Source organism: Halyomorpha halys, unplaced genomic scaffold (genome assembly GCF_000696795.3).
Source record: "Halyomorpha halys isolate HHAL.00 unplaced genomic scaffold, Hhal_1.1 Scaffold1283.1, whole genome shotgun sequence".
Classification (NCBI taxonomy): Eukaryota; Metazoa; Arthropoda; class Insecta; order Hemiptera; family Pentatomidae; genus Halyomorpha; species Halyomorpha halys.
Genome location: NW_027107952.1, coordinates 165963 through 193124, shown reverse-complemented (window position 1 = coordinate 193124; position 27162 = coordinate 165963). Strand labels below are relative to the sequence as shown.

The 27162-nt window shown below is 29.8% G+C and overlaps 1 protein-coding gene across 1 annotated transcript in view; it reads left to right on the top strand.

The window, feature by feature from the left end:
- Positions 1 to 12672, top strand: part of LOC106689134 (Kv channel-interacting protein 1) — a gene marked incomplete at its 5' end in the record, with an annotated part of 76801 nt that extends 64129 nt beyond the window's left edge. The window contains 1 exon segment of the mRNA XM_014433944.3: positions 10375 to 12672. Within this exon segment, the coding sequence (XP_014289430.3) occupies positions 10375 to 10419 (45 nt within the window).
- Between the last annotated feature and the right edge of the window lie 14490 nt (positions 12673 to 27162).

Here is a 27162-nt window from a genome sequence, read left to right as displayed (position 1 = left end):
GCCTATTTAGAAAACCTCTCTTAACTGCTTCAAACATCCTTTCGCTGTGACCTCCAAATCAATGTAGCCGCTTTCCTTATGGAGGACTATCATGTATTTGAAGTTTCCCACTATTTTAAGGAGCCGATAATTGAAGATACCGTCATTTCGTTGATTTTTTTCTTGTTTTATTATATATTATATACGAATAAGATCTTATATTGAACATAAATAAGTTCTAATAAATTGTAGAAAACAGTTATTTCTTTTGTTGAAATATATCAAATTTCAGTTGAAGTAGAAATTTGATTGAGATGTGGAATTATATTTATTTATCGTCAAATATGTAAAACAAAATGACTAATGAAGTCGGGGGTGCAGTATGGAAATATTGTTAATATACCAACGGTTGTGCAAGGAGGTGATTTTGCCACGATCGTCCACCAGATTTCTATCCAAATAAGAGCATCCACTTAAGTCCATTATGAGTTATGAGATTGGGTGAACCCCGAAGCAATATTTAAAAAGTGCCTAAAACTGATAAAAACTCTGTGAAACCCGCCACTCCCGCCCTCTGTGGTTGCCTTACTTATCTATCAAAGCCTTACTTTGAAACAGGCCCTTATAGAAAGTATATCGAAGTTCGACATGTCATAATCCCACAAGAGGAGATTATAAAAAAAGTCAATTGTCATAATTGATGGTTTAATTTTGAATAAATATTTTTTTGACCGATTTTATTGTGTAAAATTCCTTTTTATCTTTTTCATTGTTATTTATTAAATAATATTTTTGTTTATGAAAAAAAAAATTGTTTTTACTTCTTATAAATAAAAAAAAACACATTTTGGCTATTTTATAAATTTTGTTTACGATATTGCTATATACCGATTTTATTTACAAAATGAACACTTTTTAAACTAATTTTCACGGTGAGAAAGTCTAATCAGATTTATTTAAAAAAGAATTTTTTTTCCGCTTTCGCAGTGGCCTAATAAAAATAACTATGGGATACCAATAATAATAAAAAATTATAGCCAAAATGTATGTGATCTATAAGTTGTATATATGACACTTCCTATAAGGCCGATATTATTTAATTTTTCTTTGAATTTATGAGATTCATCACACAAACCTACAAATGGAATATAAAAAAAAAAAATAGAAAATTTCGTTTGTGCACAACTTTTTTCACCTGCATATTTTTGGGGATGCTGCTTAAAAGAGGTTGATGATCAAAAAAAAAAAAAATTAAAAAAGGCAATCCTTCCTGGCAGGTATACCCGTTTAAGACCCATATTTAGCGACGGACCTACATCACTTTTAAAACATTTACTTAAAAGGGCAAGAGGAGACTTAAGATACTTAAAACAAGCAATATTTAAAAAGTGCCTAAAATTAAAAAAAAAAACGCGCGAGCGAAAAAAAAAAATCGTAATCTTTGAAAAAGTTTTAAATATTGGGTGAGAAAATAGAGGCAGTACTAAAGTTGAAGTGGAAAGGATTCCTTTTCAGTTCTATAAGAAACTAAAGGTAAGAGAAGAGGAGCATTCAAAGAGTATTCAATGCAGCCTTCATCTCTTCATCTTCTTCAAGTCGTGATGAGAGTTTCTCTATTGAGTGTGATGGCTAATGTCTTCAAAGTAAAAACTTCCGACTGATGAGGGTGTTTTATCTCTGAGTAAACCGAGAAAAGTTTATTCCAAAACTTCAACTTCGTTCCGCTCGCAACTCCGTCAAAACTCATAACTCATATTCAAATTAAAAAACATAAAGATCAAACTGATTGCGAATTCACTTTAAAGCTGAGAATAATTTATTTTGAATTGAAAAAAAAAAAAAATCTCTTTTAAAAGTTGGTTCATAAAAAGGCGAAATGAGGTCATATCCGCGGAGCTTTTTATTGTCTACCCGACACAACACCCTTTTTCAACGAAATTATTAAAGACCGCTCTCATTTCGTTTTTTACCGCTAAGGTATTAATCATAGCCCTTCTATTTAAAAAAATAAGATTATAAATTGTTCGACCCACGGAAGGAAAAGCTATTCAACTTATCATGGATAAAAAAATTTTAAATGAAAAATAAAATTTTTAGTCATAATTGATAAAATTATACAGTTCGTGTCCCTTAAAAGGTCTTAATATTTATGAAGACGAATTCGCATTCAAGGATTTTTTTTTTTCAATTCTACCAAGAAAGAATTTTCTGTTAATCTTTTCTTTTTTTTTAATAATTTATTTATTGATATTTACAACTGTATACACATATATACAACAAGTAAATTTGTTGTAGGTGACATAGTGACATGATAAAAACATGTGGAGAATCTACCCACTGATAGAACTCCAATTACATTTTACATTAGTAGGTCTCATGGCATCTTCTTTTCAGGCGCCTCGAAGGATTATAAGAAATGGAAGAGGATACAAGGTTAGAAACTAGTGAGTTTGAGTGGTTGGGGAGTTTATAATAGAAGGAGTGATATCTGGTTCGGGCTAGATCGGTTGCATAGGGAAACATTGTGACAAAGTAAGTAGCATTCAGGATTTTACGAAGAATTTTTGATTGTAAGGATTGGATACGAGAGGAATTCGAAGGTTTAATGGAGCCCCAAAGCTCAACTCCATATGTCCAGATTGGCATTATTACAGTCATGTAGATCAGTATTTTTTAATGAGTTGGAAGTTTTGATCGTTTGTTTAATAAGTGCTGTAATAGTCGATATCTAAGTGCAGTTTTCTGTATTTTCAGTCTTGTGTGAGGATTCCAGATTATTCGTTTGTCCAGATGTAGTCCAAGGTAGCGGATCTGTTCGACAGGGGTAAAAGTAATATTGTTAAATGAAACTGTATGGCATTCAGTAGGTTTACGACGAGGGTAAAGGTGATTTGATGGGATTTGTTGGAATTTATCTAAATCCTCCAATTACGACACCATTCTTCGAGGCTGTGATATGGGACAAAACGTTTTAAGTGGAAAAACCTTCAATTCAGAAGAGCAAGTCAGGCAGGCTGTCGAAAATCTCTTCCAAACCAAACCAACATTTTACTTGGAAGGAATTGATAAACTGTCTGGAATATGAGAGAAGGATATATTAAATAAATTAATATAATTTTATTATTTAATGAGAGCAAAAAATAAATGTCTGATAAAAAATGGGAGTTATTTATGACTCGACTTATTAGGAGGCGATGTACAGCTTTCAAGTTATTATAAAAAATAATAATAATTCTTTGAGGATCTTCCTTAACTCAAAATAGTTTTTAAAATATGGTTATAAGTTAAACACCTGCAAGATTTTTTTTTGTTTTTCAGAAAATTTAATCTCAATTCAAACAACAATATTCAAGAACGAAAAAAAAATCCTACTAATAATCAAATTGAAAAACTTCTAATTTTTAATTTCTTTGAAAAATATTATTTAAGGGTTTCGGACGAAGTTAAAAGCGAATATGATTTTCTTTTTCCTCAACAAAATTAGATTACGCACTTATGTGTTTATATTTTTTTGTAACTATAATATCACTTAGCGGAATCAGTAATATTGTTTTATTTTTCTTTAGGAAACGGCAAATCGATTGGCATATAATAAAAAAAAAAAAAAAAAAAAAAAAAAAAAAAAAAAAAAAAAAAAAAAAAAACGTGAACTAATTTTCTACCGGAGAAATGGAGAATTTCAGTATTTTCAAACCTTTCCAATAGTGACAGGGAACAATTTGAAGAAGAAAAAAACTGAATCGGTCCAGTAATTAAAAAGTTTATTGTGGACAAAGATTCGAAACATTCTCTTTTATATATACATTTTTTTTTTATTTTATTTATTTATTGATATTTACAACTGTATAAAAAAATACAACCAGTAAATTTGATCATAATGACATAATGATATGATACAGGATGTAGAGAAACTACCCAGTAGTAGAACTCTAAAAACAGTTTACAATATAAGGTCACGAGGCCATCTTCTTTTCAGGCGACTCGGAGGATTGCCAGGAATGGAAGAGGAAGCAAAGTTAGAAACGAGTTGGTTTGGGTGGTTAGGGAGTTTATTATGGAAGGAATAATATCGGGTTCAGGCTAGATCGGTTACATAAGAAACATTTAGGTCTTTATGGATGGTTTTATTAGAAACAAAATAAGGAGCATTGAGGATTTTACGAAGGATTTTTGATTGTAAAGATTGGATACGAGAGGAATTTGAAGGTTTAGTGGAGCCCCAAAGCTCAACTCCGTATGTCCAGATGGGCCTATATACATATTTAAGTAACAATTAAATGAAGTCAACAAAATAGTTATAAATGTCCTTTGCAATAATTTTAATACTTTAGTAAGCACATGACAATTGGCTTATTATGAATGAACCTTCACGATCAATCGGAATGACAGTCATCAATCAAATGCCAGACTTGAACCATGAAGACCAATCATCAGACGGATTGATGCTTACTTTTAAATTAAATTTCGAACAAAGGGAATGACAATACAATGACGTTTTGAAGGAGAAAGAAAAACTATTTAAAAAAGTTGTGCTACTCAACTGTATTGGGTTGCTAAATACACTGCATACTTATATATATATCTAGTCAGACAACTTTTTTTAAATCTTACAAAATATAGGCATCGTAGAGTAAACTTATAATTAAAAATTAAATTAAATCTTCACCACAACAATCCATCAAGAGTCAGGAGTGCAGTAGTTTGTAAGTACTGGTACTAGTCCAACGGTTGTGCAAGGAGGTAATTTGGTGATAATTACACTATTAAGGTTACCTTCTACATGAGGCTGGATGGAGCCCGGAGGGTCCTAAAACCACATGGCAAACTCAACAACTACAGTGAGGCAGAAAATATTTATCTGACAGCCGGATTTGAACCCTGATCCTTGGAGTTTAAAGTCCGATGCCTCACCAATGAACTACCCTCTCCCAAAAAAAATCATATAATATATAATAGTAATATATGATTTTTTTTTTAGGGGGGGTGGGGGAGTTCTCATTTATTTATTTCTAAGCTTCATTATTTTTTTGTTAATTCTTTTTTCCATATTTTCCCACTTAACTCAATATATCTTTCCTCTCCCCCCCCCTCCTTTAGCAAAGTTTTTACAATAAGTTTCATTTTAACATCTAAACTCGTCATTTATAACTTTAAACAATTGTGACGAGTACCGGTTGTCAAATGTACCCAGCGGTTTAACATAGATTAGCATTAAAAAATTAATATTATTTTAATTATTAATAAACTGTGCAAAATTACTGAATTTAATAAAGGTGGAAAATTGATGTTTGGGCCTGTGAAGGTTTTGATAAGGTTGATGTTATTAAGACCGAGGAAGTGAGGACTAGATGAGCTAATGTATCCACCAGCGGCCTCTGTGATCGACCGGGCGAAGAACCCTTTGACGATAACCGCTTCCGTTCATTCAGCTCACTGCTTACTAGATTAGATCAGTGTAATCCGGAATAATAAAAGATTATTTCGATGGGGCTCGACTATTGATCAGCTGGGCTTGAGCAGACTGAAGCTTCCTACCCTCCAAGGTCTGGTATAATACAGCGATCTGTCCATCAGCTTCTTTTCGGTTCGTTGCACTGGAGGAAATTAAAAATCTGGTATTGTGCGTGTATCACTTACCACCTAATTCTGAATTAAAAATAATCCCTTTATGAGCAAGTGAAACTGAAAACTAATTATTGGGATAGCAACCATTGAAACAGCAAATAATTTATTATACATTCAGTTCATTTAGTATATTGCTGTAATATCCTTCAACTCATAATTTCAATTCCGTACGACTTTTCGTCTTAAAATAATTCGTCCTTAGATTACAATAGTTTGAAAAAACAAATGATTAAACTTTGTATATATATAAATCCTTCAATATACAAGACTAGGCTCTTGAGAGACATGTGACGAGCGCCTGTGACGTAATGTTGTGACATGTGATTCACGCTGTCTTGATTTCAAATTGAGGGGGCACCAAAATAGGACTGAATAAATTTAAAAAATAGGATATGTAAATCCGACAAATTGTAAAATCGATTATTTAAAGTGTCACGCCCTAAATAAGTAATTTCATCATATAAATATTTAGTAATTTTCTTTTCTTTTTTTCTTTCCTTTCCAAAATCTGTCTTCATTATAAAATATGTTTACATTACACGGACGTTTCAGAGTCCTCTTCCGTCTTCAGGGTACTTCTACAAATTTGAAAAACAACACAATAATAACAATTATTATTCAAAATAATTAGTTAAAAATTTATATAAATTATCCCTATCATAACAATATGTTTCTTATTGGTTTTGTATTTCTAAAATCCATAATTTTAATTTATCGTTTTTTTTAAATTAATAAATTATTTCGAGAGATCTCTAGCTAATTCTTCGGTTTCTTTATCGCACTGAAACGAAATCTACTTTCGTCCTGATTCTTACAAGATTTGCTTAATAACTTAAACTTATATTAAAATGAAGAAAGGTAATGTAAAAATAAACAAAAACAAGGAATGATAAATGTGTGGAAGAATCAGAAAAAAGCAAACATAGAAAAGATCAGGGCGAATGTCAATTTTGTTTCAATATGATAAAGAAACCAAGGAGACAGTTACTTACACTCATAAAGACACCCACGCGCTCTTTTGTGAGGCATGGTTATTTGGACTCAAGGAACCTCAAAAAGTTTAGTTCTATAAGTTACACAATTGCAACCGCAGTTTGATATAAGATAAACTTTATTTACCTTATACGAAGGGAGATGATGCAGTGATATTTTACATATCATAATATGTACAATTACTATCTACAGATTACTATATACAGCTTGTACTATTACTCCTAGAGTGACCTTCGACCGTGCTATTCGACTGCTCTCTACATTATAGAATAATCTTTACCTCTAATATAAGGAGGTATTTATATGCAGTATATAGCTATATTTATATAGTATATAGCTTCTTACATTACGAGGGTGTGAAGCAAACAATACTTTTTTACAAATATAATACAATTTTTTTAAGCATCTACTTTAATATGCAATAGTATTTATGAAACCACTATCCGATTACTGTTGACAACTCGAATTCGAAATCATTCACAATCTTAATACTTTCCCTTACTATATATTCCATATATAGGTAAGTGGGAATTAAATTTTATTTTTTATTATTGTAAATGTTGATGTATCGAAACTTTTTTTTAATAATAAGCTACAAATAAATATTTAAATTCTGATATTAAAGGTAATATGAATCTATAACGTGTTAATTTATATTAACCTATTATTTAATTTATTGTAAGCCATCTTTTTTCAAAGAATAAAAATATCGTGATCTGATACCTCGATATTTTTTATTAATATATCGAACTACCGATTGGATATATTCGAAAACCATCGGTACAATATATATTGATATTTTTGTTCGACATTTGCATCTCTAGAATACGTGATAATTGGCTAATCTCCTACTCCTGAATATCGATAGGTATCACTCTAGAGACACTGATCGATAGGTAATACGCTATCGAGTTAAGTGAAAGAAGTTATTAATGGGTGAGAGAGTAAGTTGATCACAGCTAGTCCAATTACAGCCTTATCTCATCTCCACTCTACCACTGACGCCCTCTCCTGGTCCTCTAAATAATCTTTTCTTAATAAAATATTAAACTCAATAATCCACAAAAGCTTCCATAAATTATTTCAAGATACGTGTCACGTTAAATCGAAACTTCTTTTTTGTTTACTCCCAACCTTATTGTTTCTGACATATGGAAGTTATCGGAAAGTTAAGCTGCCTATTTTAACCAAAGTAGGACAATTGAATTATCATCAAGTGGGACTACCCCAAAAAAGTCAATTCGACTTTTTTGAAGTCGAATAAAATCGAACGAGTTGTGAAGTTGATAAGATTTCACATCAACTCCCTCAGATACAATCGCCTTATAATTAAATCCAAACTGAAACTCATATCTCATTTATAACAAGAGCTTTTTGTAAGCTCAGTGGCTTGGCGAAGGTTTCTACCAACTTCCCATTTCACTTGGTTATCCCGCTCTTGCTAAATCTAGAATACAAATGATAATTGCGTTGTTCAGGGAAATCGCCCCTCCACGAAGACCTGGGAGGTGACAAGGAACTGTCCCTCTGATAGATGTACTCGCCGAGAGAAGGGGTTCATATGTTTTATTCTCCATATACTTGTTCAACCTTTCAACTTACACTACATCTACTATCTGTGTCAGCAGACCACCTGTCGGGAACTACTTCTCTAATCAATGAGGTTTTATACGGAAAAACCGTAATCAGAAAGTTGTTATATATTATTATGTTCTTTCAGAGATTTGTCAGGCCCTTATTTTTACTCCTTTTATAGTAATTTTAACAGTACGAGCAGTTTTCAGAACTTTTTTTTGTTGACTAAGATTCCAGTAATCCTCAAATATGAGCTTAACATTTCGTATACAGATATTACTTAAAATATTAAAGTTTAGAAATGAAGGAAATAACAGAGAATGAAACAAGTAAGGGACCTTGTGGTGAATTGACATCGCCATCTCCTGGTTTTTATTTTAACTATTTAGACCCTCTAGAAGCACTATAGGCCGATATGACGCAACCTAGCATCCGAGCCGTGAACTACATGATTGTCGTATTGTAATTTGCATCATACAAGCGTTCTATATGTATATATAGGATAGTCCTTTATGTATATATATGTTAATACTTTACATGTACTATTTACAAATGTGATAACCATGTCATCTGTTGTAATATTCCTAAATGTATTATTATGACCAATAATTATTACAATAGAATCTTCTCATCCACTAAAAGCTAAAGTCTTATAGGTAGAATCATTGGATGGCATTTAATAGCACAGAGAGATAACGCAACTTCTTTACTTTATTCTTTAGTTTTAGAGGAACAGGAAAAAAAATTGAAAAAAAATTAACGCAACTTGACTAAGTTAAGTGTTAATATTTCTTCAAATAATATACATACTGGATTAGAGCATTTTAACACTGTTTTTGGAAACCTATATTGGACTATAGCTTCACTCTGCCTTTTCTAGATCTCTCATAGTTCCTATTTCCTCTGTCCTTTAGTCAGAACCTGCAGCGAACACCTGCAGGACTGGTCATCCCCTGGTACATACCTTACAGAGCGAAGCTTCCGTCCTGTGAAGATTTTAGTGAATATCCCTAAAACACATCTTGTCTTTTCTCCTACTTGACCTATCCTAATTGAACATTAATTGTCAAGGCCTTCGGATATGGAGTTTCTCACATCTTCAATTTAAGTCAGAACCTATTAATTATAAACAAGCATCTAGACAATGGTTTAGTGAGGATGTTCAAGTTAAGGTTGTCAACCTTATTTTTTACTTTTTTTGAGAATTTCTTAATGTAACTTCGTAAGCCTTAGAACAAAAGAATTTTTGTTTGGTAGTGAAAACGACTATGTAACATATTCCAGTTCTTCTCCAGTCCAATCAACTTGCAATTAAATCATAAAAAACCGTGATGTATTTTTTAAGGATTTTGATGATTTGTGTGAGGATAATCCGACTGATACACTCCGCTTTTGGATCACATTTCTTTACAATGACAGAGAAGGGTTCCTTCTATCGTTGTGGACCTTTCAGTTTCTTGTTAAATAATGCAAAATTTGAAATGAATTTATAAACTTTAACTAATGCTGTTTTTTACTGTTTGCTGGAATTTATTTGATTAGATGATATACCAATCTGTAAGGAACTATAAATATCTTATTTTTATTTTTATCTTTATAATTACCTTTGTTTAATTTTGTTCATTCATTCTTATATAGATTAAATTATACAAAATAATGTTATATATTTTATTCAATCTATAAGCTTGAAATAATTCATGTTTGTAATTTATATCCTATTTCTGTATGTATCTATACTTATATTATTTTATTATTGATTTATATCTTTATAGTTTTTATTTTTTTTTTTTTTTTATAAGTTGTCAATTAAAAACAACCAACAAAAAAGTAGTTTGCCTACTTCCCTACCTTCTGAACTCAGTAACACTGAAAAAGACTGAACATTTCTATTTATAATTTAATTTATTAGAATTTATTAATAAACATATTTGGAAATTTATAGAGGTCTTCATTTAATCAAAAATTGATTATTTATTATAAACATTTCAATATTCCATTATTTTTTTTAAATGAACATCTTAACAAAAGTTAAAATTTATAAATAAATTAATAAAATAAAATATTAACTAAAAGACATTACATTTACCAATACAGACTGGTATTGTAAGCGACTTAGCAAATCTAATTTAAGATTTCATTTTAGCATAGATTGTTTAATACGATTTATTAATAAAATTCACATTTTATAATTTTTGTTAACAGGATGACAAAATAGTTCAGTCGCTGAGGGTGTTTGACGGACCCTGATCCCCGGAGCTATTTAGGAGAAAACTACGATACAAATCGCTGTCAATCAGTTTTCTTTGATTGTAGACTGATCGAAAAGAAAAAGAAAAAACTAGGAAAAACTCGAAGAATTTAGCAGTTAGTGCTCTATGTTCATAGTGGAGCATGAACTTACGACTGTGCCAGATGAAAACATGTTTGCCCAGCTTTCAACATAATTTAGAAAATAATTATCCATTCTTTCACACTTTTTTACAAGATGGGGAGCCATGGGCCTGTAATATACATAAGTAAAGATGTATATCATATGCGTGATTGTTGTATGTTTGATACCAAATTGTTGTTTTTTAATTTAATGTCAATTAAACGAGATGGTTTTCATTGATTATTCACCATTTTTTCATAAAATGTTAATAAAGTATAATGTGATCTTAATGTATGATAATCGATTGCATGTATTATATATAATACATAAAGTAAATATTATAAATTAAAATAATTTTTATAATTGCATTAGAATGGCAAATATCTGGTCAATCTTTAAAATACATACACCTTTATCTGCTACCTGAATGTGCAATTATTAATCCATGTTTTAGAAGTAATGTCTTCTGTAACCATTTTTCCGTCCTCTAAACAGCTTTTTATTGTTTTTACATTTTTGCCAACTATATTATTTTTCAGTTTAATTCAACAATCACATCCACATGTAAGAAATTAATTAATATTTTGAAGATATGCACGCAACATAAAATTACTGTAAAGTCTTCCATATAAGTTACTCATTAATTTGCAATGTTACAGCGAAAGCTGTTTATAATTTTAGAAATTCTAAATTAGTTGAATCTTTTAAAACCACTGCCCATAATAAATATAAAATATACTGTTAATTGTATTTCTCTGGTTCAATATATAAATTTAATTTTGAAATATTTGTGAGAAAATTTAAAAATAAAACATATATTCCAAATACTTACAAATATAAATATGTACTTATTCAATGAAAATTTTATAAATAAATTCAACTATTAGTAGGTTATGAGATATTTTTAGCATGTTCAGATTTAATAAATTAATTTTATAATTCATTATGATGTAGTTCACTTATAAAATCAAAAAGTGTGATATATGCTTTTTGTTCTTGATTTACTAAATCTTTAAAAATGGTTTAAGAGGAAATGAATACACCAGAAGTGCCTGAAAAAAAAGTTATTAAAATTATCATTATCTTTGAATAAGCATTAGCAATTAAAGAAAGTCTAAATTGGTCAGCATTTGGATTGGTGACTGCACTGTATGTTGGCCACATTACCCAGGATCCTGTGCTAATTACGGTCCATCACTTGGTAATAGCCTTAAGCCAATTGGAGGTAACTTACACAAACTGAGAGAAGACTCTGCAATGCTCCATAATCTCTGTAACATAAGATGACAACCAAGAATGTTTTGTCTTGAGTAAAAGATCTTAATCAATGGAATCGGTAATACCAAATCTGTCCTAAGAGAAAAATTTATTGTGTTCTCAGAGCCCTGATGCTGTACCGTGGAACTCATGGTTGAAAGAAATGTGAAGCTAAGAGAGCCACTCAAGGCTGAGATCAATGTGTAACATCGATAACTCTCGCAAGTTATCAATGTTAGTAAAAAGTTAATGGCATACGGCTCAAGATCTTCTGATTTGTAGGGCCAATGAAATAAAAGATCTGTAAAATATAAAAAAAACCTAAAACTTCTGGAGTTAATTCTAGGATCACAATTCCTCAATTGCAGTTGTAGAATTGGCCTCTGAAGTTTCTTAGTTTTTATCTAGTTCTTTCTGTGTATGTATATAATTGCATACACAAAATGAGTACATCATGAATTGTAAGGAGTACAATAATAAACCATATGTTTAACAAATAAATTACTTATAAACAACTTTATTTTGGTTGTTTGTTATTTAGTGGGATTTATTTGTTATTATTAAATACTAATCAAAAATACTAAAGAAAAAACTCATGAAGTACATTGAGCCCACCTCTTTTAACATAGAATTAGAAAACAATAATAAAAACTCATCACATCTTTATTCTAAATCAATGTATATTTCAATTTTTTTTTATCATTTTGGCTTATTCTAGTGGCCATTTTATAAACGTTCTTTGTCAGTCAAGTTATTAAAATTAATTTAAAAAATGCAACTTATTAAATTGAGTTCTTGAATATAAATATCAATTAATATTGATTTATATTTTATTAATATAAAAAAAAAAGTGGGCTTAAAACTGTTTATAATGTTTTTTTTTCCCTTATTAATTTCGGTTGATATTTAATAAACAAATTAAACTACCGTTTTTTTTTTTTTTTTTATACATATTCAACATCCTATTTTTTCTTATCGATAAGATATAAATAAACAAAGATAAACAGCCATGATAGTATCAAATAAAAACCTTTATTTATTTAGGCAAATTTTCTCTCACTTAGGCATTATTCATTTTGCATTATTCCACCATTATTTAAGGTAAACATCTGAAAAACATATTATATATTTATTTAAAATGTATGTTTATAACTGATTCCAAATAATTTATTTTCTGAAATTATATATATTTTGAATAAGTAATAATGATTTTATAAGTTGGAATTTTTTTTTTCATTCATGCTATATTTATCAAATCATCAGCAAATTTTAAGAATTTACAATTAATATTAATGTCTAAATATATACATATGATTTTAAAAAACATAAGATTTTCTGTGTTAGCTTTCGCAGATGATCTGGTCTTGCTTGCTGGCTTCCAATACAAAATAAATGTTCTTCAGAAGCAAATGGCCATGATAAACATGAAAATTAACTCATAAAAGACTAAATACATGAGGAAAGGGAAGAAACCCCAAAGAAGAATGAGGATAATGAGAGTGAACGGAAAAAGACTAGAGCTGATCGATAATTTCTAATATCTAGGTGCTCATCTCAACAAAAGCGGCTACATTGATGAGAAAGTTTCTCAGAGAATCGGTGCAGCTGGAAGAGTATTTAGTTTGCTTCAAAGGGGTTTCCTGGGTAAAAGAAAGGTGCGAGAAAAACTAAAATAGTGATCTATAAATCAACGTTCCTCCCTATTCTTTCCTACTCCTCTGAATCGTGAATCCTCACCTTGATACACAAGAATTGGATCCAATCCATGAAGATGCCTTATCTTCGTATGGAGGAAGGAAGGACATGACAAGATAGAGTACGGAACAGCACCATACAGACTAGCCTCAGAGTTCAACCGGCTGAGAGCATCCTAGAGGAGCACAAGCTAAGGTGGTTTAGACTCCTTAGGAAAGAACTGCCAGGGAGATGTATGAAACTCGTGTGGAGGAAAGAAGGCTAAGAGGTTCCTCTTCCTCCTCACTGCACATTTCCTGGGTGGAGAGTGTTTAGGAGGTGGAATATGGACTGGAGTAGGAGAAGAGAGATGGTTCCAGAACGAGACATCTGGTTCAGACTCTACAAATCCTATCCCCACACTGCTCAAGCGGTAAAGGGGATAAAGTGATTATGATGATAATTTTTAAAAACATTCATAGAATATTTCTAATCGTAATCATAATTTAAGAATAATTATTCAATTGATATAATTATATGAGAAGAAGATGGTTGGGGGTGCGGTCAGCAAATGAATACAAAAACTTATTTGTTTGTGCCCTCTTTTCGACTTGAATTTCAGGTATTCCTGAAAGCCTGAAATTCAGATCGAAACAAAATAAGTTTTTGTTTATTTGTGTTTAATTGCTGACCGCACTCTATACTATCATCTCCTCATATTAATCTACAGTCAACTAATAACAGCTCATTATGATATTATTATAATGTTGGCACTGAAGCTGGAAACCAATTTTTTTTTTTTAAATTGGTTTATAGTGTGTTAATGTTAATAATTCAGATGTAAATTTTAAATTCACGTATGACTAATGCTCTAATGAACACTCCAGTGATGCCAGAATAGATATTTACAAATTAAATTTGGTATCTAGATTAATAGATAAATATGAATTCATTTATCTATAATTAATGTTACCTAAAACAAACACACTGAGTATTTTTCTAATTTTATTAATGAATTGAGAGAGCTTAGAGGAATTCATTAGTTTTTTTTAATTTATTTAAGTGTTTCGACCACTCGGGCCATTCGATTACAATAGGCATGTTCATACAGTTGAAATTACAAAGTGAGAAATTTACAATCATTACAATTAACAATTAAAATTTACACTTCACAAATGTATTACTGTTGGGGAGTCTTCTCTGATCATTTCCTGTACACAGTAATTCATTTGTTTAATTCCTAGCTTTCAGTAAAATCAACTGAGATCAGAAGAAAGTATTATTGAATTTAATAATGTGTTAATAATTTCATCCACGTAAACTGACATTTTAGGTAGAAAAACCACCTAACAAGTAACCATATATTTGTTTAATTTTCAGCTAGAGTAGTCAACTTTCAAGAGAATTCTTATTTAATATTAAATTTTATTAATTAACCATATATTAATAACAGCAAAAACCCAAACACATAAAGTGCATATTAACTCATTTTTTTCTTATCACTACTAAAATTAAAATGAACCAGAGAAATGCAAAACCAATTACACAAAATATCAGGAGTTAATGAAAATAAATTACTAATGCAAGAAGGTGTAGTTAAAATAATCTAATATATAAAGTTCATCATAGATATTATAAAGGCAATCACTTTCAATATAAATGCAAAAAATATGAATAGATTCAATATTAACCAAATTCAAAATAGAAAAATCTTAAGTAGAAAATAAGAAAAATAGATAATTTTTTGTAGTTTATATATATAAATATATATAGTCTAATGTTAAACAAAATGTAGATTAGAGGTTAATAGAAATATAATTCTAGTCATAATTTTTTTTTTTTTACACTTTTAAAAATATTCTTAAGTTTTTTAAATTTGATTAGTTTATATATAGTTATGGCCTTTGCTCAAACCTGATATCCCTAGGATTCCGAATAACCCTGTCAAGCAATAAACAAAATGTTAATTTGTGTCAAATATTGTTATGATAATTTTTTTCTCTAATTGCAACTTTATTCACATATTATGATTATAAATAAATATCATTATTATTATAAAAATGTATCTGACAAAGCCTTAAAAGCAACAGCAACATATATTCTATCAACTCTCAAAAGACTTATTGTAAGTAATTAACGAGAAGGAATATCAATTCCATGCGGAAAAAAATAACATCCGATATTAATATATAACTTGTTATTGTTAACTTATTATATATTTCAAAAAGATAAAAATGAACTGATATATTTTTCAGGGAGCCGCTTTGCCTAATAAGATGTTGCTTGTATATTTAAAGTTATATTGTTGTAATTATTAACAGCATAATTGTACATTAATAGATTTGTTGTTCCTATTGCCTAAGAAAATAAAAAAGGTTTTCAAAATATTACTACCACTTTATTTTTTTTTTAATACCTATTTCATTTGTTTATTACTTGCTACAAATGGACCAAGGCTGTTGTTATCAGGGAAGAAATATAAAAACAAAATATTTATTAATTTAGTCCATTTTTTTCCAGTAAAAATGCAGATATTAGAATTCAGCAAATAATAGCTACACAAACATAATTAATTTTTTTAAAAATTTAATCCCCGATATTATTTCCAAAATACCACATTTTCACTCAATAATTTCAAAGTAACAAAGCAAAAACATATTCACAAATGTGTAGACAGATACTGAATAATCCAAAATACAGAACAGCTGAACTTCACTGGAACCTTATGAAGGCATCAAGGAAATAAAGAACTTCATGTTAAAATATCAACTTCACTGATGAAGCTGGTATCAGAAACAGATACATACCAACTTGGCCAAAACCTAGTCGCGTTTAGACTAGGAACAACTAGTCCGATTCGTAACAAAAAGTACCAAACATCAGAAGCAAAATGCACTGGGATACCAAGAAGCTCTCTCAATCTATCTTCAACCAACTTTGGTATTATCAAAAAGCTTTTATAGAAAATAGTGCATTGATTTACTTACAACAAATACAGAAAAACTTATTGATTCGGGCAGAGTTACCTTCAAGAATGATTAGGAATGTGATCAGTTGTTAGAGTTCAAGATACATACAAAAAAGATGTTAAGCCAAGTGGAATTAGTATGGCATATATCTCCACCCGAATCAGTGAGTTTCTCGGTTAATTTAATTTTTTTTTTCCTTCTTCCCACTCTCCTATATATCTTCTCTCTTTTTTCCTTCCTTATTCACTTTAATGGATATTCTACATTTATTTTAGCTTAGTACATTTTATTCATCTTTATTACTGTGCATCATTTACTTATTGTAGCATATATTTCATTTTTTTTTTTCAAGTTTTTTTAGTTAATTTCAATTTTTCACCATTTATACTTTGTAAATCATAAATTACATATTTTATTACGTTAATTTCAATTAATGATTATTTATATTTTCTCCCACACCTTTCATTATATCTATTTATTTACTTGAACGCTGTCTGATTTTTAATAAATTTTGTTATTATTTGTTTTTTATAATTCTTACCTCTAAAATATTATATTTTGTCTTCTATCTTCTATTAGTATCATTAACTATCTACTTAATTTATTGTTATATATGTTTAAATGTTTTTATTTTTTTCTGAATTAAGGTTGCTATCTTGACCCCAATGAAGGCCTGAAATTCAGGTCAAACTGTTGGCACAAATAAATAAATTTTACTTAAGCATTTATCATTACTGACTGCATCCCCAACCATCTTCTCCTCATAAGAGTAGTTATAATCATTTTTAGTAAGAGAGCAGAACTCTAAAGCAGTGCCTCTCAACCAGTGATCCAGGCTCCAGAGATGGACCTCAAAGGACTAGTCCTTAGAAAGATATGGCTACATATATTTGCAAGGAATTATTGTTAGAAATTTTACATTGTTTATTTTTGCTAATATTTGAATATTAATTAAAAGATTGCAAAAAGTAAATGGTGAGTAAAAGTTCCTCAAAATATATGAGTTTAAGTTATCTAATTTTTAATAATTTTTGTGGGGAAACCTGACTTGGAAAAAACGAGGATATTGATCTGCATATGGTTCAATTTCTACAATAGTGTTCTGCAGACTTTTAAGGGTTGAGAATCACTTTTTTAGAATGATAAAATCTAAATTCAAAGTTTTTCTACATAGCAAAATATACAGCACTCTATTAGGTCGAAAATATAGATATTTTCACCTTGCTACTAAGATAAAGAAAGTATTGTGATCTGGTACGACATTCAATGTACTGGTCTATACACATTTTCGAGCCCCCTCCGAGTCCTAAAAAAAGAATTTTTGACCATTGCTCTGTCTGCTGATTTTGTTACGTTTTTTTCTGTTTTCTAGAATTTTGGTCCCTGAATCATTTAAATCGGTCCGATATAAGCCAAGATACAGTTTATTGCAATTTGAACCAAGGTTTTTTAAGTATCTTGCTCAGTTTTTCATGAAAAACTAAAAGGATAATTAAATTGTGTGTCAAGAAAACTAAATAAATAGATAGAAATAAAATATTTATCAGACCAATATTAGTGAAGGAATGACTGTATTGGTCTTAACAGAAAAAGTGGTTAAACATCAGATTTTTTCCCTGGTCAATAAACAGTACACAATGTAATTCAAGAAATAAACTGAAAATTGAAAAAAACTTTTTTATCACTAACTTTATCAAAATCATACATATAATTAGTATCAAGAATATAATATATAATATAAGAATAAGTATAAGAAATAAAATCTTAATTACAGCCATCTCCTTCAAATTCACATGGAATCAATCATATAAAAATACAACAATTCTAATTCTTTAAAAAATAATAAAAGGTCTGGAAAATAAGCAAAACACAAACTGTTAAGGAAGGCTAAATCAATAAGGAAAGTTTTTTAACCATTTATATTGGTCTAAATAAAAAGAAAATTCCAAATGTTTTTTTAATTGATAACATATTAAGAAACCAATGAGAATCTTAAATCATAACCTTTCTTTAAAATAATTCTACAAAGCTGGTTGATATAAACAGCCACTGTCTAGTCTAGTATTCCTAATAAGGATTCAAGGTTCAATAGCCTTGTATGGTATTGTGCCGAAATAAAACATCCTGTATAATTTTTCTACCATGTCTTGTTTACTTATCCAAGTCTTACCCTACTAGCTTTCCATGCCCTTGATCTTTCCTTGAGATTAGATTCTTATTTTGATTGAGTTCAATCTACTTTCTATCTCCATCTTGTCGTCAATCTCTATCATTCAAATTTAACAATTTTAAATTAGTAGATTTAGATTTTTACAATATTTAATTGTTTTTCAGATGTTCTATGCATCAGTATAAAAGTCGAGAACAAGTAAACTTTCATTTATAGTATTACTACAGCATGAATTAATTTTATTCTAAATTATATGAAAATTAATTTGAAATATTCGATATACAATCGAATAAATGTATTTAACAGCTACTTAATTTTAGAAAATTATTAAATTTTCTGGTGATTTGAGCATATAAGCTAAAATTTTACTCTACTTGATACTATAGAATATTTTTAACAAATAATTACAAATATTATACCATAACTATTTACACCAATAAATTTTCATTGATAGATTCAGTACTCAGTCTGCAATATTCTTTTAGTCTTATTTCACAAAAACACTATTTTTATAGAACAAATACAAAAAAAAAACCATTGTAAGCCCTAAAAAAAAAAAAGCCCTACTAAATTAAAAAAATATTTTTATCAACATTGATTGGAAATAAACATATACTAAAAATTCAAGAAATAAAGCTGCTAATAATCTATCAAAAACAATTACAAAAAAAATTCTTAACATTAGCTTTGATTTTACAAAATGTATCAAGTTTATTTCATATATCATTGATATGTAGCTACACCGCTACCAGCTGGTCTATACCATAAGTACTACAGCTGCCAAAACAGCTATTGTAGGGCATAACGCAACCTACCAGCTAACACAGGAACTACTACTAGCATCAGGCAAATGCCATATATTAATATTTGTACACACTTTAAATTAACACATGTAACAATTATATAAGAAATTGTAATATGTAATGTAGTATATCTTGATAGCGTTTAATTGCCCAGAGACTTAACTAGGAGCAAATTGGGAGGCCTCGGTTAGAATATCCGCTTCAACGGTTTCTCCTGCTTAGGAGGCAGAGAGCAGCAGTTTTCATAGTGATTCAGTACATTGTAGTGCTATAATTTTGGAAATGTATATTGTCTTTTATTTCTCTGCCTTCTCTGGATCTCTCCTTCGTGTAAGTTCTCTCTAATTGTAAGGCTCAGCGGCTGGCACCCAGTCTGGTCTTGCACTCCTCCTTCATGCCTACAGACATAGTAGCCTGTAAAGTAAAGTCACCATACTCAGGGGACTTATGGCTGGCACCCATAAGACTCATTCTGTCTATTCACCTAATTACTAGCTACCTTACCTGTTTGAGTATGCATTGTCTAGGCTTTCTGCTATAGACTACTTTACATAAATCAATAGGAGTCAAATTCTACACAACCAGTTCAACATATATTATACTGGTATTGGTACTGGTATTTGGTGGGAGGAACAAGTCCGGCAAGTGGGCCTGGTGGTCCCTTTCCCCTAGTGGTTCCCCTAGGCCAACCCCTGGCAGCTACCTGAGTTGCTGCCGCGTACCAACCAAGGTGGGAGTGTCAAGATTCATTCCTCGGGAATGCCGAAAAATGAATGTTAACTGCCCCAGGTGGGAATCGAACCCACAACGTTCTGAATCGAGCGCACTGGGACCTGTGCCCAACCCACATGGCTGTCACGTCCCTCAACATATATATGGCATTATAATTCATGAAGCAATCAATAGAAATTTATTTTTTTAATACAATAGTATTATTATTATTTTTATTTTATAGCATTTTGGAGATATTTGGACTATCATTCCCTCCTCAGCATCTACAATTTAACGATTTTTTTTTATATTAAGTTAGGCCACAACAGCATACAATCAATACAATGCAACAAACAATTAGGAATACATCAATGTATCAATGAGTGTAAACAGCTATAACTTATGAAAAACATTGTTGTTCAATTGTAGATGCTGAGAAGTTTTTATCATGATTTGGAGGCAGGAAAAACATTATAAAACTTACTAGACATTTAATTAAAAGTGAGAACTGGCCATCAATAAATCAAAAATTGTGAAATAGATATGATTCAAAACATTTGAATATTATATTAATTTGAAATTGTTCAATTATTTGTTTTTCTTTCCTTGTTTTTGTTTTTATCAAAGAATAAATAAATTTAAAGAGATAAAAAAGGTCAGATAAAAGATAATAGGAGTTTCATTTAAGATGTCAAAGATAGCAGCACTCTCAGAGCAGAGCAGTCAGTGTGAAGTTTCAGACACCTCTGGATGCTACAATCAATAACTGCAGCTTCTGACCCAGTCTGGGATTGTTATTCCACCTGATCAAGTCGGGTTAACCAAGTTTATTTTATTTATATTGCATAATTATTCATAATTATAGTGTATACACTCAGCTTGATAATAAATTATGCTTAAATTAAGAGAATACAATAATAATCTCTTAATTAAAGATTATTTATATTGCATAATTAATTCAAATTATCAGTTTTATATACTAATTAGATATTTAATAGTGTTATATTATTACGGCATAAGTGATCTTCAACAACAAAAAAATGCCTGCAAACAAAAGTTTAAATTCGAGAAGCCTCTTAGTAATAGAAGAAAAGGTTGACAGGTTGCTGGACTGTTTGTTGGATTTGAACAAGGAAAACTTAAGGACTATCAGGGAAGGACAGAAAAATATTATTGATGCTCTAGAAGATTTCAGAATGTTTTTCCCTGGTATTAATAGTCTTAGTGAAGATGTGATAAAGCGTAAGAAAAGGAAACAGGGTAATTAATGTGGGATTAGGAAGAACAATTTTCTATTTATTTGGAACAATTTTAAAAAAACAAAAAAAAACATGAATTACTATTTTGATCAAATTAAATTATTCTGATTCCAAAAAATGTGGATTGTGTTTCTATTAGTTAGTAAAAAGTTCCCAAATCTTTCCTATTGTACGATATACTTTTGGGTAATAAATTAAATTAGAGATGAATATTAGTTGACTTATAGATTGACATTTGACACTTTTGGATTCTCAAAGTGACTTAAAAAAAAAACAGTGAGTTCAATTTTATTAAAAGCTGATGTTACAACCAAAATATGTGAACCATCTTCAAGACTAATATAGATTAGAGATGATAATAAAAAAATTAAAAAGTCATGAATTAAAAAAAATATGTGGATGATTCCTGATGATGAGTAATTATAATAAAAACTTAAAAATGTTAACTGCATTTAATTAAAATAATTACTGTTAATCTAAACCTGAGAGAAGCGTAGCTATGAGCATTTTGCGTATTGAGAAATAAAATTTTCCTATTATTTCATCTGGTTTGTTTACACTTTTGTGTACCTTTCGTTAACCCTTCGATATTGTTATTGTCGCTTGTATATGTTAGCCACTCTTTTACCTTCCCATCTATGCTCATTTCAGTTTTGCTCTGTTCTCGCAAACGTAAGACTGAGCATTTCTCTCACCAGTTCACTCCTAATGTGATATCTTTTTTTTTTCTCATTTGAGCATTCCCTCACCTGGACACCTCCTGCATTTCTTATTTTAAACCATGAACCGAGACAAGGAGATCTTATATCCTTTACAAAATCTGGATTCTTCAGCCCCTGATGAAAAAGCTACAATTTAAAATTTCAATTCTAGATTGAATTAAAAGTAATCATAAAGATTTTTGTCGTCACATCCAATTATATAAAAAAAATAGTACAATCATCTACCATGAGATATATGCTCATGGGACACCTTTTAGGAAACAAAAAAATATGATACTCTTGCCAGGTTAAATAATAGTAAAAGGTTAAATGTTATTTGTTTAAATTTTTTTTTTTGAGAATTTAAAATTATTATATGCATGTTAGTTATAACACCTTTGAATTTAATACTGTTTTTAAGACCTAAAAATGAGAAAATAAGTGCTACTGGGCATAAGATGAACTGTATGTACTTTGGTATTTTATAAAATACTCATACATGATTAATTTCATAAAATTAAAATGAGAATAATTATTCATATAAAAAAAAAATTGTGTTTAGCAAGAGCCTATTTTTCTCGATATTCTGTTTACCATGTAATATTTAATTATTGTAATAATATTGAATATACAATAGAACTATTAAAGTGCACCATCCTAAAGTGCAGAAAGATGCTAATCTAAATCAGATATAGTAGAGAGGTTTCTTTTAGGAACAACTTAGCATGATGATATTCTTTCAACACTTCATGTCTTAATGTTTTAAAAGCAAGATTGATCTACTTTAGTATATGAGGAGGCTGTGATGTCTTAAAAGGGAAACAAAATCTATGAATGAATAAATTCATTCAACTGGCTTAGAACATTTGAAAAAACATTATTTTTAGATTAGAATAAGGATAAAACAAAGAACTAGTAAATTTCTTCCATTGAATGCACTATATTTGTTATTACCAATCAATGGTAAATGTAAAAAAAAGTTTCAGGTACATGTTTAAGTGATAATATTTATGAATGCATGTACATAAATAGGCAGCCAGCTACCTCGCTCAGGGATTAAGTAAGGTAATACAGACAGTATCTGTACATAACTGTTGCTGAACAGTTTTCCTTACTCATCATTCTCTTTCCTACCTCTGATGAGCCATGCTCAGAAGCTCCATGAGCATCAGGAAAACTACAGCTCAAAGGCAGCAAACTGTATGAGCTTTCATAATTTTAAATGCTACCAAAAAAACAGGAAATTCAATGTAATAATGTTTGACAGGAGATAATATTAAGCTTAGTTTACATTCTCAGACCCCTGTTTTCAAAAACACCTAACATCATTGTTACAGGAAGTACACTTGAAGCCAAGTTCTAGACAATGGGAACTCTTGATTTTTATGGTGATACAAGGTTGCAAAACATTATTTATACATCCAAGGGTTCTTTCCAATATCCCCTAGGAGTTGAAAAAAAAATTTACTTATGTTTAGAATTTGTTTATGTTATCACATACTGTCTTTACTCAGCATGTATTTAATGATTATTATATATTAGAAGAAGATAGTTGACTGTATGAAGTAGATTGTAGGAACATAGTCCGGGTGGCAGTCAATAAAGGTATCAAAATAGTAAAAGAAAACTATTTATTGTTAACCAATGTTTCGTCCCACTTTGCAAGGCTTCATCAGGGGTATCTGATTTCACAACAAAGTGGAACCAAATGTTGGTTAACAATAAATAGTTTTCTTTTACTATTTTGATACCTTTATTGACTGCCACCCGGACTATCTTCCTCCAGATTATTATTTATCAATCAATTTGGTTTTTATATATAATAAGAACAAAATATTATTTATCATATTAAATGAGTTTAAGAGTGTAAAAAATTACAAAAACCAAAAGTAGCTTCTAGTTAAGTAGACCAAAAAATTTTGTTTAGGGAGAATCAAGTTAGATTCGGTTTTATCGTCTTTTGAAGCCTTTAAATACGAATTTTCATGTAAATAAAAAATTAAAAATTTGTTGGCTTAATTTTTTCTATTGATGTCCCCTTTCATAAAATAAATTCACAATTTTATCCAAACCCAACTTAATTCCAAATGTTAGAAAGCAGAATTTATGCTATTTTGACCCGTATAAATATCTTTTAGATCAAGAAAAAAAAAGAAAATGAAATTGATTGGGATATAATAACCATTAAATACATGCAGAGCAAAGGCAGTATGTGATAAAATAAAAATATCTAAAACATTTTGTCCTTGACCCCTACAGCACATTGGCAAGAACCCTTGAACAATAGTGTCTAATATTTTTCGACTTAGTATCACCAAAAAATGTTTCATTGAAATCGTTGATCCCACGAGCCTAGCCTCTCTTGTAAGAAAAAGTAATCTTTCTTTTCTTATAAAAAAGAATATATGGATCTAGGTATTCTCAAGAACAGTGAGTTTATCCCAGAATTGAATGGAATATGGTCTGGGTGCGGTAAAAAAAACTCAAATAGTAGATAATTATACTATTTTATTGAGCCAACGTTTCACCCCACATTGCAGGGCTTCGTCAGGGCTAAAAAAGATACAAACTCTATAGTTACAAAAAGGAAAAAAAAAAAAAAAAAAACAGGGAAAAAGGAGAAAAAACATGAGTGTAAAATAACAGGGGTATAAAATGTAAAAACGTAAGATGTAATAAGAAAAATTAAAGGTTGTAAATAGTAAATGAAAAGGGTAATAGTAACAGATAGATGAGAGAAGAAATATTAAAGAAAGTACAAATAAAGAGATGAAAAAAAAAAAAATACAAATCAAATGATGAGACAGAATGCATACCTGTTTTGACGGCAGTGAAAAACAAAGTGACGGTTGGTATTGGGAGGAGTGGGGATGGCAGTTATGCCACAATAACGAAAATAATTTGTAAAGTAAACATATTAATTTAAAACATAGTATCCCAGAGTTGTTAATATAGGGAGTAAAAGTATTCAGATCTAATCAATGCAATATTTCTGTGACACCCAAGGACAGCATTACACTGGTCTTGCATCACTACAGTCTGAAATGTGAAATTTTTTCAGCAACTAAGCTGTGGGACAATTATACTTTACAATATTCAATTTTACTGTCCCACTGAGTATGTAACATTTTGTAGCAATAATAAAAAAAATTCAGTATTTAGTTCTGTTTATCAATGCGCTCTTGGCACCTTCGACTTTACACATACAGTGTACAATTGAATTAAAACCTTAAAATACCCCTGGTAGAAAAAGGATGCAAAACCTCAACCTACATATTTTCCATGTACCTAGTTTCCTTTTTTGCTTATTAATGGAGGTTACGAAAAAAAAAAGAAAAAAAAATTAATTCTGTTTATGCTTTTTTTACCTAAAATACATTATTTAGGTGACAACTAAAATCTTTTTAAATTCCTCCTCAATTTTACAAGAAGAAAAGTAAGTTTAAGGTTTCTAAACTTTTTTTTATAAATAATTTTGTAGATAGGAGCTGCCTCCTTGTTGCTGGAGACCACTTAATTTTTTTTCATTATGAGTTCACAATTAGTTCTAAATTAAATTGAAGTATTCCACATGAATGAATAAGAATTTAAAGAATCATAATTTTGTAAACTAAATTTGAAAATGGAAATTCATCTAATATAAGCCAAATCCTATTTAAAATATATTTTCGTCTCTGAGCTGCATTGAAATAAGAGGACTTTTTTTAGCATTAAAGTGGATTGGGGAAATTGTGTCTCAAAAATGCCATTGGTGATTTCCAGTCCTTATTGGCAGGACATTAATTTAGTTATCATTATTTTTATTCATAACTTAAAGAATCAAATACAAATCACATGATGATAAGAGCTTTTAAAGTTACTTTGATTCTTTCCTGAATTTATTTTTTTAAAGGACCTCCATGGTACAGATTTCCTCGGTTAATGAGGGCAAATGTGTACATTTTAACTTTCTTTTTATTAAGGAGTTTGCCTTATATTTTACTTTAATATAGTTTTTATTACATTACTAATTTGATCAACAACATCACAGTAAAAAAATTTCTATTGGGTAAATATGTAATTATAGGTAATGTTTTGTCCCTCTGCTACCTACTAAAAATAAAGGACATTTGTATAACAATTTACAAAATGACAATAAAAACATTTTATAAAATAGTGATGCCATAAAAATAATTTACAGTACCTATCAAGAGGTTAAAATAAAACACAGAAACTATTTTGAAATGTAAATGCTTACATGCTTTCCAACAATTTCTAAGATGAAAGTGCTTCTTCTCTCTTGTATTTTTTTTTTTTTTATTTATTGATATTTACAACTGTATAAAAAATACAACCATTAAATTTGATCATAATGACATAATTCTCTTGTAATTTAAGAGGAAATACTAGTCTTACAAACAAGTCATCAGATTACTGTTGAGGATTGCAAAATTACCTTAATTGTACATCTAAAAAGTAGTCATAAAATGGTGATAATAAATACTACATAAAATTAGTTAAAGGCTTCAGAAACAGTTGGTACCATTTTTCAAATCAGTTACACATTTTCCCCAGTCTATTCTATAATTTTTTAACTATCTCTTGAACATGAAATGACTATTGTTATCGTAGAGTTCAAATTTACAGGTTTATAATAATGGGTACCATTTTATAGTTTAAAGGGGAAGGTAAGTTTTCATTGAGTATATGCTAGAAAAAATATTGAATTTCAGCTTGATGAAACAATATTTCTGAGAATAGGAAGCCAAGAGCCTAATGAATTATGATGTAAAAACTAGCATATCGAATATACCCTTCAATCTACTCTCAAAAACATAATACTTCCTCATCGAGTGGAAGAGAGCCCACTATATTATTTTGGTCCAGCCACAGCTGTATGCAGCCCTAGGGACTTATAGGATGGATAAAATACAGTATATACTTTACTACATATAATATATACTATAGTATATGAATAGAATGATTAAAAGTATTACGATACGTTTGAATAAAACAAAAATTCCCAAGACTTCTGAATAAATATTCGACAAAGAAGTTCACTATAATATAACTCAACACACCCTTCTTTACTCACA